At 34.2% G+C, this 13,598-nt stretch overlaps 1 protein-coding gene across 1 annotated transcript; it reads left to right on the forward strand.

Annotated features, from left to right (window-relative positions):
- Positions 1-229: 229 nt before the first annotated feature.
- On the forward strand, positions 230-12,195 carry LOC137404344 (distal membrane-arm assembly complex protein 2-like). The gene is made up of 5 exons (XM_068090538.1): positions 230-278; positions 3,035-3,403; positions 4,322-4,542; positions 8,193-8,352; positions 11,508-12,195. Exons 2-5 carry the CDS (start codon positions 3,048-3,050, stop codon positions 11,629-11,631), a joined length of 861 nt encoding a protein of 286 aa, XP_067946639.1. The 5' UTR covers positions 230-278; positions 3,035-3,047; the 3' UTR covers positions 11,632-12,195.
- The last annotated feature ends 1,403 nt before the right edge of the window (positions 12,196-13,598 follow it).

Here is a 13,598-nt window from a genome sequence, read left to right on the forward strand (position 1 = left end):
GTCTGCCATGACAGAAGCACTTTATCCGTATCAATGGCAAACGGAATAGTATCACACTTGTGATTTGGTACGGCTTAGGCCTATACGTGTATAGCTATCCTTGATAAAAAAACTGGCCTACTACAGGAGACCTTTCACCATCTTTAACTAATCCATATCTTGATTAAGTTTTTAGTGTCCAATCTCATCCTCCCATCATTATGGTTACTTATATATTGTATTAGCGGAATGCCCGGCAGTTGCACGGGTATTAAAAATCAGCTTATAAACAGTGACAGGTAATGTAGTTGCTTGCTATTAGCCTGGCACATTGGCAATGGCTAATTTGACTAAGCTAGTTTGTTACTAACAAACTAGCAGTAACAGTTTGTTACTCACAGCTGTTATTAGTTAACTTATTAATAAGAGCTGTGAGAGCAAGCTTTTAATGTATTGCGTAACGCAGCATGGTATGCATATTTTCACCGACATATATCGCCCAATGAATCCGTCAATCTCGTGTAGCTTAATCGATAAGATACGGTAAGATATTTGCCTGGCGAACAGGAGGTTTCGAGATCAAATTCAGCATAAAATGGATATTTCATTCCTAAACTTTAATAGTTATAGCTGATCACACAGAATCACACACAAACTTGGAGATATATATATACATATATATATATATATATATATAGAGAGAGAGAGAGAGATAGTTGTTAGATGAGACCTCAATTGAAGCACCAATGTTTTTCTTATTCTTTTATGCATAGTTCTGTAATAAGTGACTCTGCAATATTTTGACCACTTTTAATATTTGATCAGCATTCCATTTATTGTCAACCTTGATGGGAATTATGAAGAACTTTCAATCTCTTCTGTATGTTCTACCATGTTCTGCATCGGTAATCATATAATATAACCATTATATCCAAGTAATATCCTAATCTAAATCTGTTGGTCAAAATACTTACCATTATCACCGCAAATCTTTTTTCGTCTCTTTTTCTTACCACCCTAACGGCTCACTTGTTATGTTGTCTTGTTCTTCATTCATATTTTAACAGTTTTCTCAAAACTTAAATATATATAACTCTCTTGACCAATAAACTAAAACGTTTATTTTTCGAACCCTTAGCTGCAACCCTGAACCCTTAGCTGCAACCCTGAACCCTTAGCTGCAACCCTGAACCCTTAGCTGCAACCCTGAACCCTTAGCTGCAACCCTGAACCCTTAGCTGCAACCCTGAACCCTTAGCTGCAACCCTGAACCCTTAGCTGCAACCCTGAACCCTTAGCTGCAACCCTGAACCCTTAGCTGCAACTATTTTGAAAATAGAAAATTTGGACATCTGCTCAAATTCTCTTCCTTTGAGATTATTTAACCATTTTTATCTAATGCTATTTTGATTGTCAGATGGTATTTTTTGGGCTTGTTGTGGAATATACGGCAAAAATGATTTTTATGTAAGCAAATTTTTACCACTCCATTTTTGACCATCGTTGGTAGTGAAGTAAGCTCCACACAAATACTCTAGCATATGTGTACCGCACATCGTTTTATGAACTAACCATTTTAAGCGACTCTGCAGTGAGTATAGGTTTATCACCACATATTTTTGACGCCTTCTATTTGTTGACGTTTTATACTGATATCTGGCAAAGCCTTGTGGTGTTAATAATAAAATGCTCATTGCTGTTTTCGTTCATCCTCTCCACCCTATTAATACTCCCCAATTTATTTAGTGTTATGTTGGCTTTTTATATACAAGCTAATCTTGTAACCTTACATATTTTTGATGCCTTCTATTTGTTGATGTTTTATACTGATGTCTGGCAAAGCCTTTCAAGGTATTAATTGTTTGCTGGATCAGTTAAGATAAAAGGAAGAAAGGCAGATAATAAACACTATTTGTTCATTTCAATTTTTTCAATTTCAATTTTGGGAAGTTGAAACAATCTAACAGTATTTTTATTTTTGCTCTTTGAAGGCCTGTTTGACTAAACCTTCAAGTAACTATTTGGCTGTTTTTTTAATAAATTTCCACTGTTATTGTTATAAATAAGTGTTCTGAACAGGTTAATACTTACTGTGTTCAGTTTCATATAGTGTAGCAGTTGCCATCTCTATGCTACCAGCATTCCTTTTATAAATCAACTGAGATGACCATTTTACTAAGTGTTAGTATCCAGGTAAATCAACTATCAGTCACATATTTGTTAATAGCACGCAGCTGAATGACATTTTTCAATAAATATTTTATTCAATAATAGATATATGTTACAGGTTTTTTGCAATGTTCTATACTACGGATTATGAGAAATTCATCTTCAACAATTATTAAAATTTTAATATTTTTATCGATATAACAGTATAATAATAAAAATACACCTATTATATAGCATTAATCAACGATTCACTCACGAAAATGCTAAAGTATTTAACACAGCTAAACTCTGGTGGTACAAAGTATAAAAATTGAACTTTTAAATATGCTTCATAGCCTAATTTAAGTAGCTGAAAAGATTTCTATAAATTCATAAAAAGAGACAAGGAAACTATTTGGTGCCTGACATGCCTCATGGAAAAATCCATTTAGCACTTGTAAATAAAAACTGAGAACTAGATCACAACCACTGATCTCCAAAGTCATTTACAACCGCATTGTGTAGGCTGTTGTTCAACAGTAATCAACAGTGACTAAGCATAAATAAGATGAAGTATACAATTCAAAGCTACAAAGGACTCTACACTACTAACAATAACTGTAGTAGTTGTTTAGACTAAACCTTATCTGGAAAGTCGAATTTTCCTTCCCTACAAATCTGTTTCGCTGTGTCACTCGTTGGGTGTTTTTGTTTTTAAAAAAATACTCCAGAATATTTTGTTTTTTAAAAAAACACCTGATGAGCAACATCACGAAAAAAATTCAACTTTCTAGATAAGTTTTAGTTTATACATGTACATATATAAAAAATCATATTTGTATATATTACTTAGATGCCATGAGATGTGAAATTTCGCTAATTTTTATACTATTGTTTGGTATTCTAGGGCTGAGCACCAAATGGCTAATTCTACTGCGAAGGTGTTCACCAATAGTTGGAAAATGACAAACTTTCAAATATTGATGCTAAGCTCTCAGAAATGGATACAAAGTTCTCTAGGTATGCAGATACGAACACTCAAAGCCACAGTTTCACCAGCGTTTGCAAATAATCAAAAAGAAGGAATGATGATTGACAAGCAAGCGGGCGAGGTTGTTAGCCAACATGAACATAAACGTTGGGTCGAGTTCAACCCGTCTGGTTCAACAGTTGCTGCCGATTGGATGTCATTTTTGTCGCAGAAGATTGATTGGTCTACATTCATTGATGACAAATTAGCAGAACGGCAGCTTGAGAAGCTAAGAACTATGCAAGCGTAGGTATTGTTTTTGTTTGTATAAAATTCAAAATGTTAATTGGTTCAAATCACTTTTTGATTGTACTGTATGTTTATATTGTCCTGTATTATAAGGTAGTCATACACAACTCTAATCAATATGAAAGTCATATTTGCTTTATGAAAACCCCTATTGCTCTTACAAATCTATATACATGTACATATTGCTCAAAGTTGGTCGTATGTCATCTGTAGGTGCATCCAGCTATAGTGCACGCTGATTATTTTACCGATGCGGCCACGCTTTACGATGCCCCTGTTAAGAAATGTTTTTCGTAAGGTTCGATTACTATATCTGGGGTCAAGGCCAATTCTTCTCACGCAGACAATTATATTGTCTCCGTATCATCGTATTTAAACTTTTGATGTATAGCTTCTGGTGGAACAGTAACCTTATACACACACACACACACTTCTATCCAAGATATGTTATTATTAATTCATAGTAATAATTCATTCATATAATTAATTAGTAATTATGTATGTAGAGACGATAGTTTATTTGGTCTGAATAGTTCTTAGGATTCCATATAACAGCACTCTATATGCCTAGCCTATGTTCTGTATGACTAAGTAAGGGCAGAACCTAGTTGGTCCCTAAAATAGCATTCTATGTATCTAGGCTATGGTCTAAATGATTAAATAAGGACCTAGTTGCTCCCTATTATAACATTCTACATACTTAGCCTATGTTTTATATGACTAAGTAGGGGCTGAACCAATTAGGCCTTTATAATGCTTACTGTAGAATGACTATAACTGCATTCTCTATCTTACATTTTGTCAGCTAGTCAGATGTTCTGTTAACAAATAGTCTCTTTGACAAGTAAACTCAGAGGTCACGAGTAAATTTAGAGGTCAAGAGTAAACTCAGAGGTCTTATTCCATGTTATCCAGGTACTCGTCAGAGCGCAGGAGGGAGTTAGGAGGAGAGTTGGCAGCAGCCAGGTTTGTAGTCGCTATGAATGGAGAAGTGAAACTCCACGATGATAGTCATATATACTCGAGATCTACAGAAAAAGACAAAGGTTTACCCATGGAAAAAACAAGCGGATTGTTCGTCGAAGCCATTGATCTCTCCAAAACTCAACTCATATACGAAGGCATCGAGAATCTCTGTAAGAGTTGCGATGATTGTAGTTTCTTGTGTCTTTTGAGTAAAGCGAAATTACTGAGCTTGAAAATGTCAGCAAGTTTTAGGTTAGTCGCCCCGGTCGAAATGGATCGTCTGAAAAGTCCTTTCAATTCATAGTTTATTCATTCTGTGATGAGTTTCACATGTTAAACTCGGGTCTGAACAAATATTCTTATCGGAATCATTTGTAATTTGTTCAATAAACCTTTCGTAGATCTTTATTAAAAAAATTATTAATGAGCAAAACGTTTTAGTATTTACAAAGGGCTATATAGTACACGAGCAGTAATTCAGTGGCACCACTGCTCGTGTATTATATTCAGGGTGATACCCAGATTTCTTTCATTATCAACAGATAGCCTGCAGGTGGGTGTTTGAGTAGCCGGTTCTCAGGAATCAGATGGAGTTTGAAATAAAATATTTTAGCGACCTGGCGGAAGGCACGGAGCAGATGCGTGTGAAGTTGGGAGGAAGTCAGTGAAACATGTGAAAATAGCATTTATGCGAACGCATACATATTGACAAACTGAGATTTATTAATACAGTGCGCCCTCTGGTTACGATGACCCTGTTATACAATTTTTTCGCCCTACAATGTGGAACACAATGTTTTTTCCCGCCCTCGTTATACAAAGTTTTTTCGCCATACGATATCAAGAAAAAACTTTTCTCAAAGTTCAAATTTGGCAGTCGGTGTGCTAACTAAATACGTCGGAATAATGAAGATGTCGATATGGTATTCACCGAAATTTCCCCTACAATGCGTGAAAAAGATACAATGCTCGCGCTCTCTCAGTTCAGCGTTATTCATTATAAGTTATAGTAAAAATGAAACTGGAAACAGATAAGTGATAAAATATTAGCCGATGACAAAGTTGAAGTTTAGTAAAATACATATTAAAACTTAACTTTAAGTGTGTGTTTAGTAAGCTAAATTCATTTAAGTTAAATTCAACGTTTATGTTGCACATCTGTCTCGAAGGTAGGAACTCCCTACGGTATGTACTGCACATAATGTAGTACATTTTATTGCAGATCATAATCACTAAGTACACCAAAGTTACTGGAGATAACTATAGTTGTTAAGGTTAATATACTATTTCGCTACTAATTTTTAAATGTACAGTACATAAATAAAAATTGGATGATTTTTAGTAGGGAATGTTTGCATTAGATAAATAGTATGGTTTTTTATACCTCTCTATACAACATTTTCACCTTATAATGTGAACAATGGAACGAATTAAAATCGTATGGCGAGGGTCCATTGTATAGATTTGCAAATGTATTATATAACGCTTTAATGTATTATATAACACTTTAATGTATTATATAACACTTTAATGTATTATATAACGCTTTAATGTATCATATAACACTTTGCAAGCAAGTAAAGTAATAAAACAATACTAATGTTTTTATTGATACCTAAAAATACCTTAGAGAGACCCTGTGATGTCTAGGTTTGGAAGTGAAAGTGTGATAGAGATATGCTGTGTATTGCACTGTAACAGGGAAGCTAAAACTAATTCAAGTAATACATATCTTTTACATTTGCTCTTCACTTTTCATCAGCCTCCTCACTTCCATTTACTAAACCGTGGCGTTTCAATAAACTTCAAGCACAATATGTCGTATTACATTGGGTAGAGAGTCAAATATTGCGGGAATGTTATTTTATTTGTCAAAAATGTTCATATTTCAATATTTGTATTGCAGACAAAGAGTTTTGACATCAAACTCTGTAACTGTGCCCATTTACACTAAGCATGGGCAGTCAAATTTGTTAACAGATTGTGTATAGATATTTGCTTATTTATACCAAAAACTTGCTTACCTGAGATACGGTTTAGTTATATTCCCAATTTCTCATGAAATAGAAGATGATGTTGAAAAGTTAATAGGTAATGACATAGTTTTGCTGAAAGTGGATTCCTACCAGTAAAATATATAGTATGCATTTGTTGCGGTTACTAGGGACTAGTAAACCCAGCAAATTGTATTAATAAATCTCAGTTTGTCAATATGTATGCGTTCGCATAAATGCTATTTTCACATGTTTTACTGACTTTATCCCAACTTCACACGCATCTGCTCCGTGCCTTCCGCCAGGTCGCCAAAATATTTTATTTCAAACTCCATCTGATTCCCGAGAACCAGCTACTCAAGCACCCACCTGCTGGCTATCTGATTCCCGAGAACCAGCTACTCAAACACCCACCTGCTGACTATCTGATTCCTGAGAACCAGCTACTCAAACACCCACCTGCTGACTATCTGATTCAGAAGTAGAAACCAATAAACTCATATCTTATAATTTGACTTTTCATTAATCGTAAGAATTGTCCTCTCTTTCTTAAGCTCATTAGACAATTTTTGAGGGCTAAGGACGGTTAAGAGACATAAATTAAAAGGATTAAAGGATGTCGCAAGCACTTTGTATTTTTACACTGCCCACAACGCAATAGGAACACAGTGAGCCGCGTTGACTGCTATCACTATGATGCTCGCAGCGGAATCTCACTAAACTATAGCATTATTTTTATTTTTTAATTATTATTATTTTACCACATAAAGTATTGAAGCAGCGAATGCTGAACCACGAGGGATCACAGTACCGGAAACAGAAAAAAAGGTGGGCTAATAAATAAGATATTTAATTGCTAAAAGATTATCTCGTGTTGCTATAAATCAATTTAATCAAAATAGAGGACTGCTAATGACCATAAGAGGTATACGTCAAAATGGATTTATAGCTGCAAAAAATATTCACAAAATCATCTTCAAGTATTTGTATTTATGAACGGCGTAATGCTTGGTCATTAATATAAGTTGAAATAGGCTATACGTACTTGTAGGTTTAGATGTACTGTAAGTATGTACAGTAATGCTAAGTATTGTTTGTTGAGATAAATGGTTAGTTTATTATTTCTGCTAACAATGTCTGATTACATCAATATACAATGGCAGCTTGCCAGAAAACCTTTATAACTGCCAGTAGCATTAATAGCTATACGTACTTGTAGGTTTAGATGTACTGTAAGTATGTACAGTAATGCTAGGTATTGTTTGTTGAGATAAATGGTTAGTTTATTATTTCTGCTAACAATGTCTGATTACATCAATATACAATGGCAGCTTGCCAGAAAACCTTTATAACTGCCAGTAGCATTAATAGCGCTGCATCACTATTCAAGTACTGTTTTGTTGTGCCAATTATGAAATGACAGATGTGAAGCTAGGTGACTTTTGATTTCGTTGACTTTGAATTTTTGACAAGTTCGCTCATTGATCCTACTATTTGATCATGAAATTTAAAGCAAACTATTTTTTTATCAAATTACGCCTCATGTTTTCAAACAAATGCGATATTTGTAGGTGAAAAAATGATTCTTCTTGTAACAAGCTGTCACTTATTATTTATTATCCTAACTTTGTGACATCTCTCTTTTATATGGAGTGAGCATTGTCAATTTTAATCAATGGATTATGGACGAGTTTTATCATGGAATTGGTATTGAAAGTATTTGATGTTTTTGATTATTGTATATTATTGCTTTCATAGGGAGCCCTTATGTTTAGGCTATGTATCAAATAACTTTCAGCTGTCAATGATTTCCTGTTTATTTACAGTTCAAATGGAAAAACTTGTGCATCTTAGCCTTAGCTCTTGTTCTCGTCTGGATGAGTGGAGCATATCAAGGCTGGCGATGATACCATCTTTGGTCAGTCTTGACCTCAGTGATAACCCTTTCATTACGGAAAGATCTCTCATTCCTCTACAGCATTTGCCGTAAGTTTGATCTATCTGTTTCCAAGAGCAAATAGTTGCTATTTACTTTTGTCACTCTTTATTTCTAGGCAGCATTTGACATGGATATCTAAAAAAATTGGACCTTGTCTACATTTTAATAAGTTATGTATATTAACCAGTCAACGGTATCATACTCTTTGGAGTTGTTTCCTCTAGCAAAAACGTGCGAAAGAGTAACTCTTATAATATTTTGCTAAAAAATTGTAATTGCCAAGCTAGTTGGAGTTTGCTGAAGTTAAGGCTGATTAAAATGGTAGAGCCAAGGCTAATGTCTTCGTCAGCAAAGCTAGTTTCATATCTCAGTTTAGCGCAGTGTTGATTCTATACGAAGAAAGACAACCTTGACCGATAGGCTTGACTTGACTGTCGCGAGAGATGACACAAGCGAAGCGGTGTGTGGGCATGAGCTTCCCGTCAGAGTGTTGTACTGTAATTTTCATTGATTATTATTACTGTTATTAATATTATACAGTAGGCTATTGCATGCATAACCATATTTTACTCTCTCATGTAAACTGTATATGTATACTGTACCATGTTGTAGGCCTAAGAGTATGTGTATGAGACAATATAGACTGTTTAGTGTACAGTACTCAATTATCGATGTCCGGACATGACCCAGCCTGTATTAGTCCAGACAAATGAGAGTCGACTGTCTGTATTGAAAAACAGAAACAGCAGCTATGGAAAATTTCTTTAACAAACCTACGAAGCCATCTAGTAGCTATCTTGAAAAAGAAGGTGAAAGTGATTTGAAGATAAAAATCTAGAAAGGAATAAAAGTGGAAAGGCTTGAAGTGATATTTTAAAATATAACAATAAAAGAGAGCAAATAAAATAAACTAAGCTGTTCTAGAGCTCAGGGATCTCTACCTATTTGATTAGCACTGTAACTCTAGCACTGTTTCTCCCTCCACGCCGTCTGTCTCTCGTATCTCTACGACTACAACTAAGTTTGCCTGTTTTTGTTATCAATTCTTACTGTGTTAATTCACTTTTTCTATATCTAACCTTTTACACAGTTTTATATTACCGTGTAATATAAAACTATGTAGAGCGGATTTCAATCTATATATAGTACTATATTAACAGTATAACTGGAACAAAAAAAATGAGAGTTGTCTCCCTCCGCTAGTGTTCTGGCATCCAATACCATTAATTTTACAAAAGTTAAAATACATTATTTACAAAAGACTTGCTAGCTACTCATTGACTAAATGTAGACATTCCAATATTTTTGCTTTTATTTTCCCTCTTAAAACAGCATAATACTCCAACAAATAGAGTTTTAATGATGTAAAAGTCATCAATACGAACTTGTTATTGGATAATACTCTTTATGGTGAACACTATACTTGGTGAAAAATAATGCTGATCCTGAAATTTTGTTGCAATTTTATACGTAGTGTAAAAATCTACGTATAAATCTTTACTATAATAAGAGCGATGTCCGTGCGTCTGTCCTAAACCATGCCAAGAGCGTTAGGTAAAAAGATTGCCCCGCATAAGAATCGAACCGCAGCTTCAGATTCAAAAGCAAGCGCACTACCACTACACCGCTCAGTCGCCTTACCACTTTACGGGATAATTACACGTGTACTGAGACTTATTACAATCTCTCACAGTGCATGAGACTGGCAAGCGTACTAGTATATATAATTAAGTTTTTAAACGAAATACACCGTATTTATCTAAGAATATTTTCTCCTTTTGTAAACAATGAATTTGTCATGCAAAGCGAATCTCGTAAAAAGTTAATTTTGTATGTAAAGGTTTGGTTGAACATTGCTGCTTTATAGAACAAAAGAGTGGAGGCATACTTAGAGAGTTGGAAGTGCTTATGGAAGATTTCAATTGTTGATACCTTGTTTCTACTTGTTACTTATTTCCATCCAGAAGAGACAGATGCTTTACTTTCGCTTGTACTTCAACAGGACCCGAGATAACTCGTGGAATCGTTTTCTACCTGATCCTACAACCGATAACTTGATTGCGTAGTTGTGGTTTGTTTTGCCGTACTTTCGATTTATGTAGGATTATGAAATATTGGTTCTTTGGTGCGTAATACCTTTTCAGTATGATTCCCAAGTATCAAGTTCATTGATATGTTCGCTCTTAAAATATCGCTGAAATACCGAGGGCACTTCTAACTGACTGAAAAATGAAAAATGGCTGCTGATAGAACATTAGTTTCTAATGACACACTGATTTAAATTCTTGTCTATATATTGCTTACAAATTGTATATAGTATATGGTATATATATATTATATATACAGTATATATATTTATCTTACATGTATATCTATAAATCTCAATGTTGTACGTCTGCCCTGCTAAAGCGATAAAGTTTTAAAAATGAAAAACCTGCTGCGAACTGAATTTAGACTCACAACCTCTCGTTTCAAGTCTCAAGTTTCAAGTCAATTGACTTTTAGTTCTTCAGATATCACCAAAATAGCGGCAGCATTTCTTACTGACCGAGAAATAAAAAATGGCTGCTGACAGTACATTAGTTTCTAATGACATACTGATTAGAATTCTTTGTAATGAAGGATCAAAAATAGATAAAACTACAAAGGTTCTTTTCAGCAACAAAACTATTAATAAAACTATTTGTTTTTCTATTCATAACAAATGTACAAAATCTATCAGACTCGGTGTACTGCAATCATTATGTTCCTTCAGTTATCTCTTAAACATCACTTCTTTGAGAGTGGCATAAAAAACTATTTACTCTATTTGATTTCTGTTTTTTCATTGGGTTCTACAAGCTTTTAGCTGCAAAATTATATTCAGTATTCAGTTCAAAAGGAATTTTGTTATTCTAAGTGTTTTTTCAGTCTGTGGTTGATAATACATTCTAGGATTTTGGGACTTGCTTGTAAATAGGAGACTTCAAAGGTTAGCGTTACCGATATCCTTTGGAATGTCTTTTAAGGCTTTGAGTTCATCACTTGGAATATTTCCATGAACATGTAATTTCTCACCTATCCGAGCTTTCAAACACTGTGCGGTTGCTAGCACTCGTACCAGGTTGTCACTTGTTCAAGCGCATGCCTTTATTGTCACTTAGTCTGACATCTGTCAATTTTTATTTATGGTCTGATATAGGTGTCATTTTTTCTTCTGTAGAAAACTCCAGAAAATAGATCTCCGAGGCATCAAGTATTTTACAGATCTTCCTCTGCCTCTTATCTACTTGGAACAAATGCTGCCAAACTGTGTCATTTCAACTGACAGTGACTCATCAGTTTGATGTTTTCATAACCCTGTTGGTATCCGTCGGTCAGTGTGTTCAGTTTTTAACAGTTTGAAATAGCTTGGAAATAGTGGTGAGAAACCAAGGCCTGCACATATAATTGTGCGTCAGCACTTCTGCTATGGTCACTGTTTAATGTGGCCTTCAGCAAAATCTAAAAGAGAGATTTCGGGTTTTGAGTTTATATATAATGAAAACTTTATATATTTTACACTACGTATAAAATTGCAACAAAATTTCAGGATCAGCATTATTTTTCACCAATTATAGTGTTCACCATAAAGAGTATTATCCAATAACAAGTTCGTATTGATGACTTTTACATCATTAAAACTCTATTTGTTGGAGTATTATGCTGGTTTAATTAGGAGGGAAAATAAAAACAAAAATATTGGAATAAATGTCTACATTTAGTCAATGAGTAGCTAGCAAGTCTTTTGTAAATAATGTATTTTAACTTTTGTAAAATGAATGGTATCGGATACCAGAACACTAGCGGAGGGAGACAACTCTCATTTTTTGTGGTTCCAGTTATATTATTAACATATGATAACATTCCGATATAGCTCTTCATTTCCTTTGTGACTAACTGAAGTTTGTATCTACTCCTTGTGTATTAGTTTACGAGTTGCCAGTTGCCTATAAGGCTGTGAATATTCCAGATCTCACCTCTACACGATGTTACCAAAACCTGAGAACTCGTTTGATATCACTAGTTTTCTAGAAGTGGTTTTTAGAACCCTGCCCGCAGTATTCTGTTGTTGTTGCCTGGCTCACAGACTGCAAGCATTCTCAATTTTAGAGGCATACAATTTTCCCATGTCAGAATTTATTAGAGTTTGTTACCTTTTTAAATAGTAATTACTCAATAGAGAAATCTCGCCCCGTCCTCATGGTTTGAGTTTACTAAATTTATTAATTGTTTTTCTAATTTATTTGAACTAAAGCAGGGCCTATCAGCTGTGATAGTCTTCATTTTGTCAGACACCTGTCACAGGTATAATAAACGTATTTAGTTTACAAATAGGGAAATATATCCACCCATAACATTCATTAACGAATAATTGTGTAGTGTCATTACCGTTGCCTTTTGTGATCCGAGTGTTTTTGGAAATGCATCATAATACATGGATTTGATGAAGCGCCTTCCGGTATGAGAAAAATCTAGTTTTTAACATGCCAAAGGCCGACACTTTCAGATGGCAAAAGATGTTTCCTCAAGAGTGGAATGTCTGAACATGTTTTATGACTTTATGGTTAAACTTTTTACAGTGTAATAGAGATATTGACAATTTTACCAGCTAGTACTCAAGATACCTGCAGTTTTCAAAGCTGCATCTTGTTGCTCGCTCTAATCAGGTTATGATAGATGGTGTTTCTTGCTTATCTAAACAAATGGCTCTTGTCTCCTACCACCTGACATACTTGTAAAAATTGAGATTAGACTTGATGAAAAAACTTGACAGATAGAAAATTAGGTGTTTCATGATGATGACTGCATTTGAAGACATGGAATCAGACTCCAGCTCTTCAATTTATTCAGCATTAAAGAATCCAAATGTTTTGCTTATTATATAATATTTTATTATTTTTTATGCCTGTTTAAAAATTGTTCACAGAACTACTAAGTTAGAAAAATTAAATGCTGGTAATATACATGTAAGTAACAGAAACTCTGATGAACTTATTAATAGTCTACTCATGAGAAAATACATATATAGTCTATACATAAATATTGTATATATTATTTGTCTATAATATATACATAAATAAGTATACAATATGACCCTTGTAAATAATATGTATATATTATTTATGTATAATATATACATAAATAAATAAACCATATGACCCTTGTAAATAGTATGTATATATTATTTACAAGGGTCATCTTTGTGTTTATTTATATCGCGTGTTCATCTCTATTTTAGTTCTTTATCAGCTTCTTCGTGTCAACTGTCACA

This window comes from Watersipora subatra, chromosome 9 (genome assembly GCF_963576615.1).
Source record: "Watersipora subatra chromosome 9, tzWatSuba1.1, whole genome shotgun sequence".
Classification (NCBI taxonomy): Eukaryota; Metazoa; Bryozoa; class Gymnolaemata; order Cheilostomatida; family Watersiporidae; genus Watersipora; species Watersipora subatra.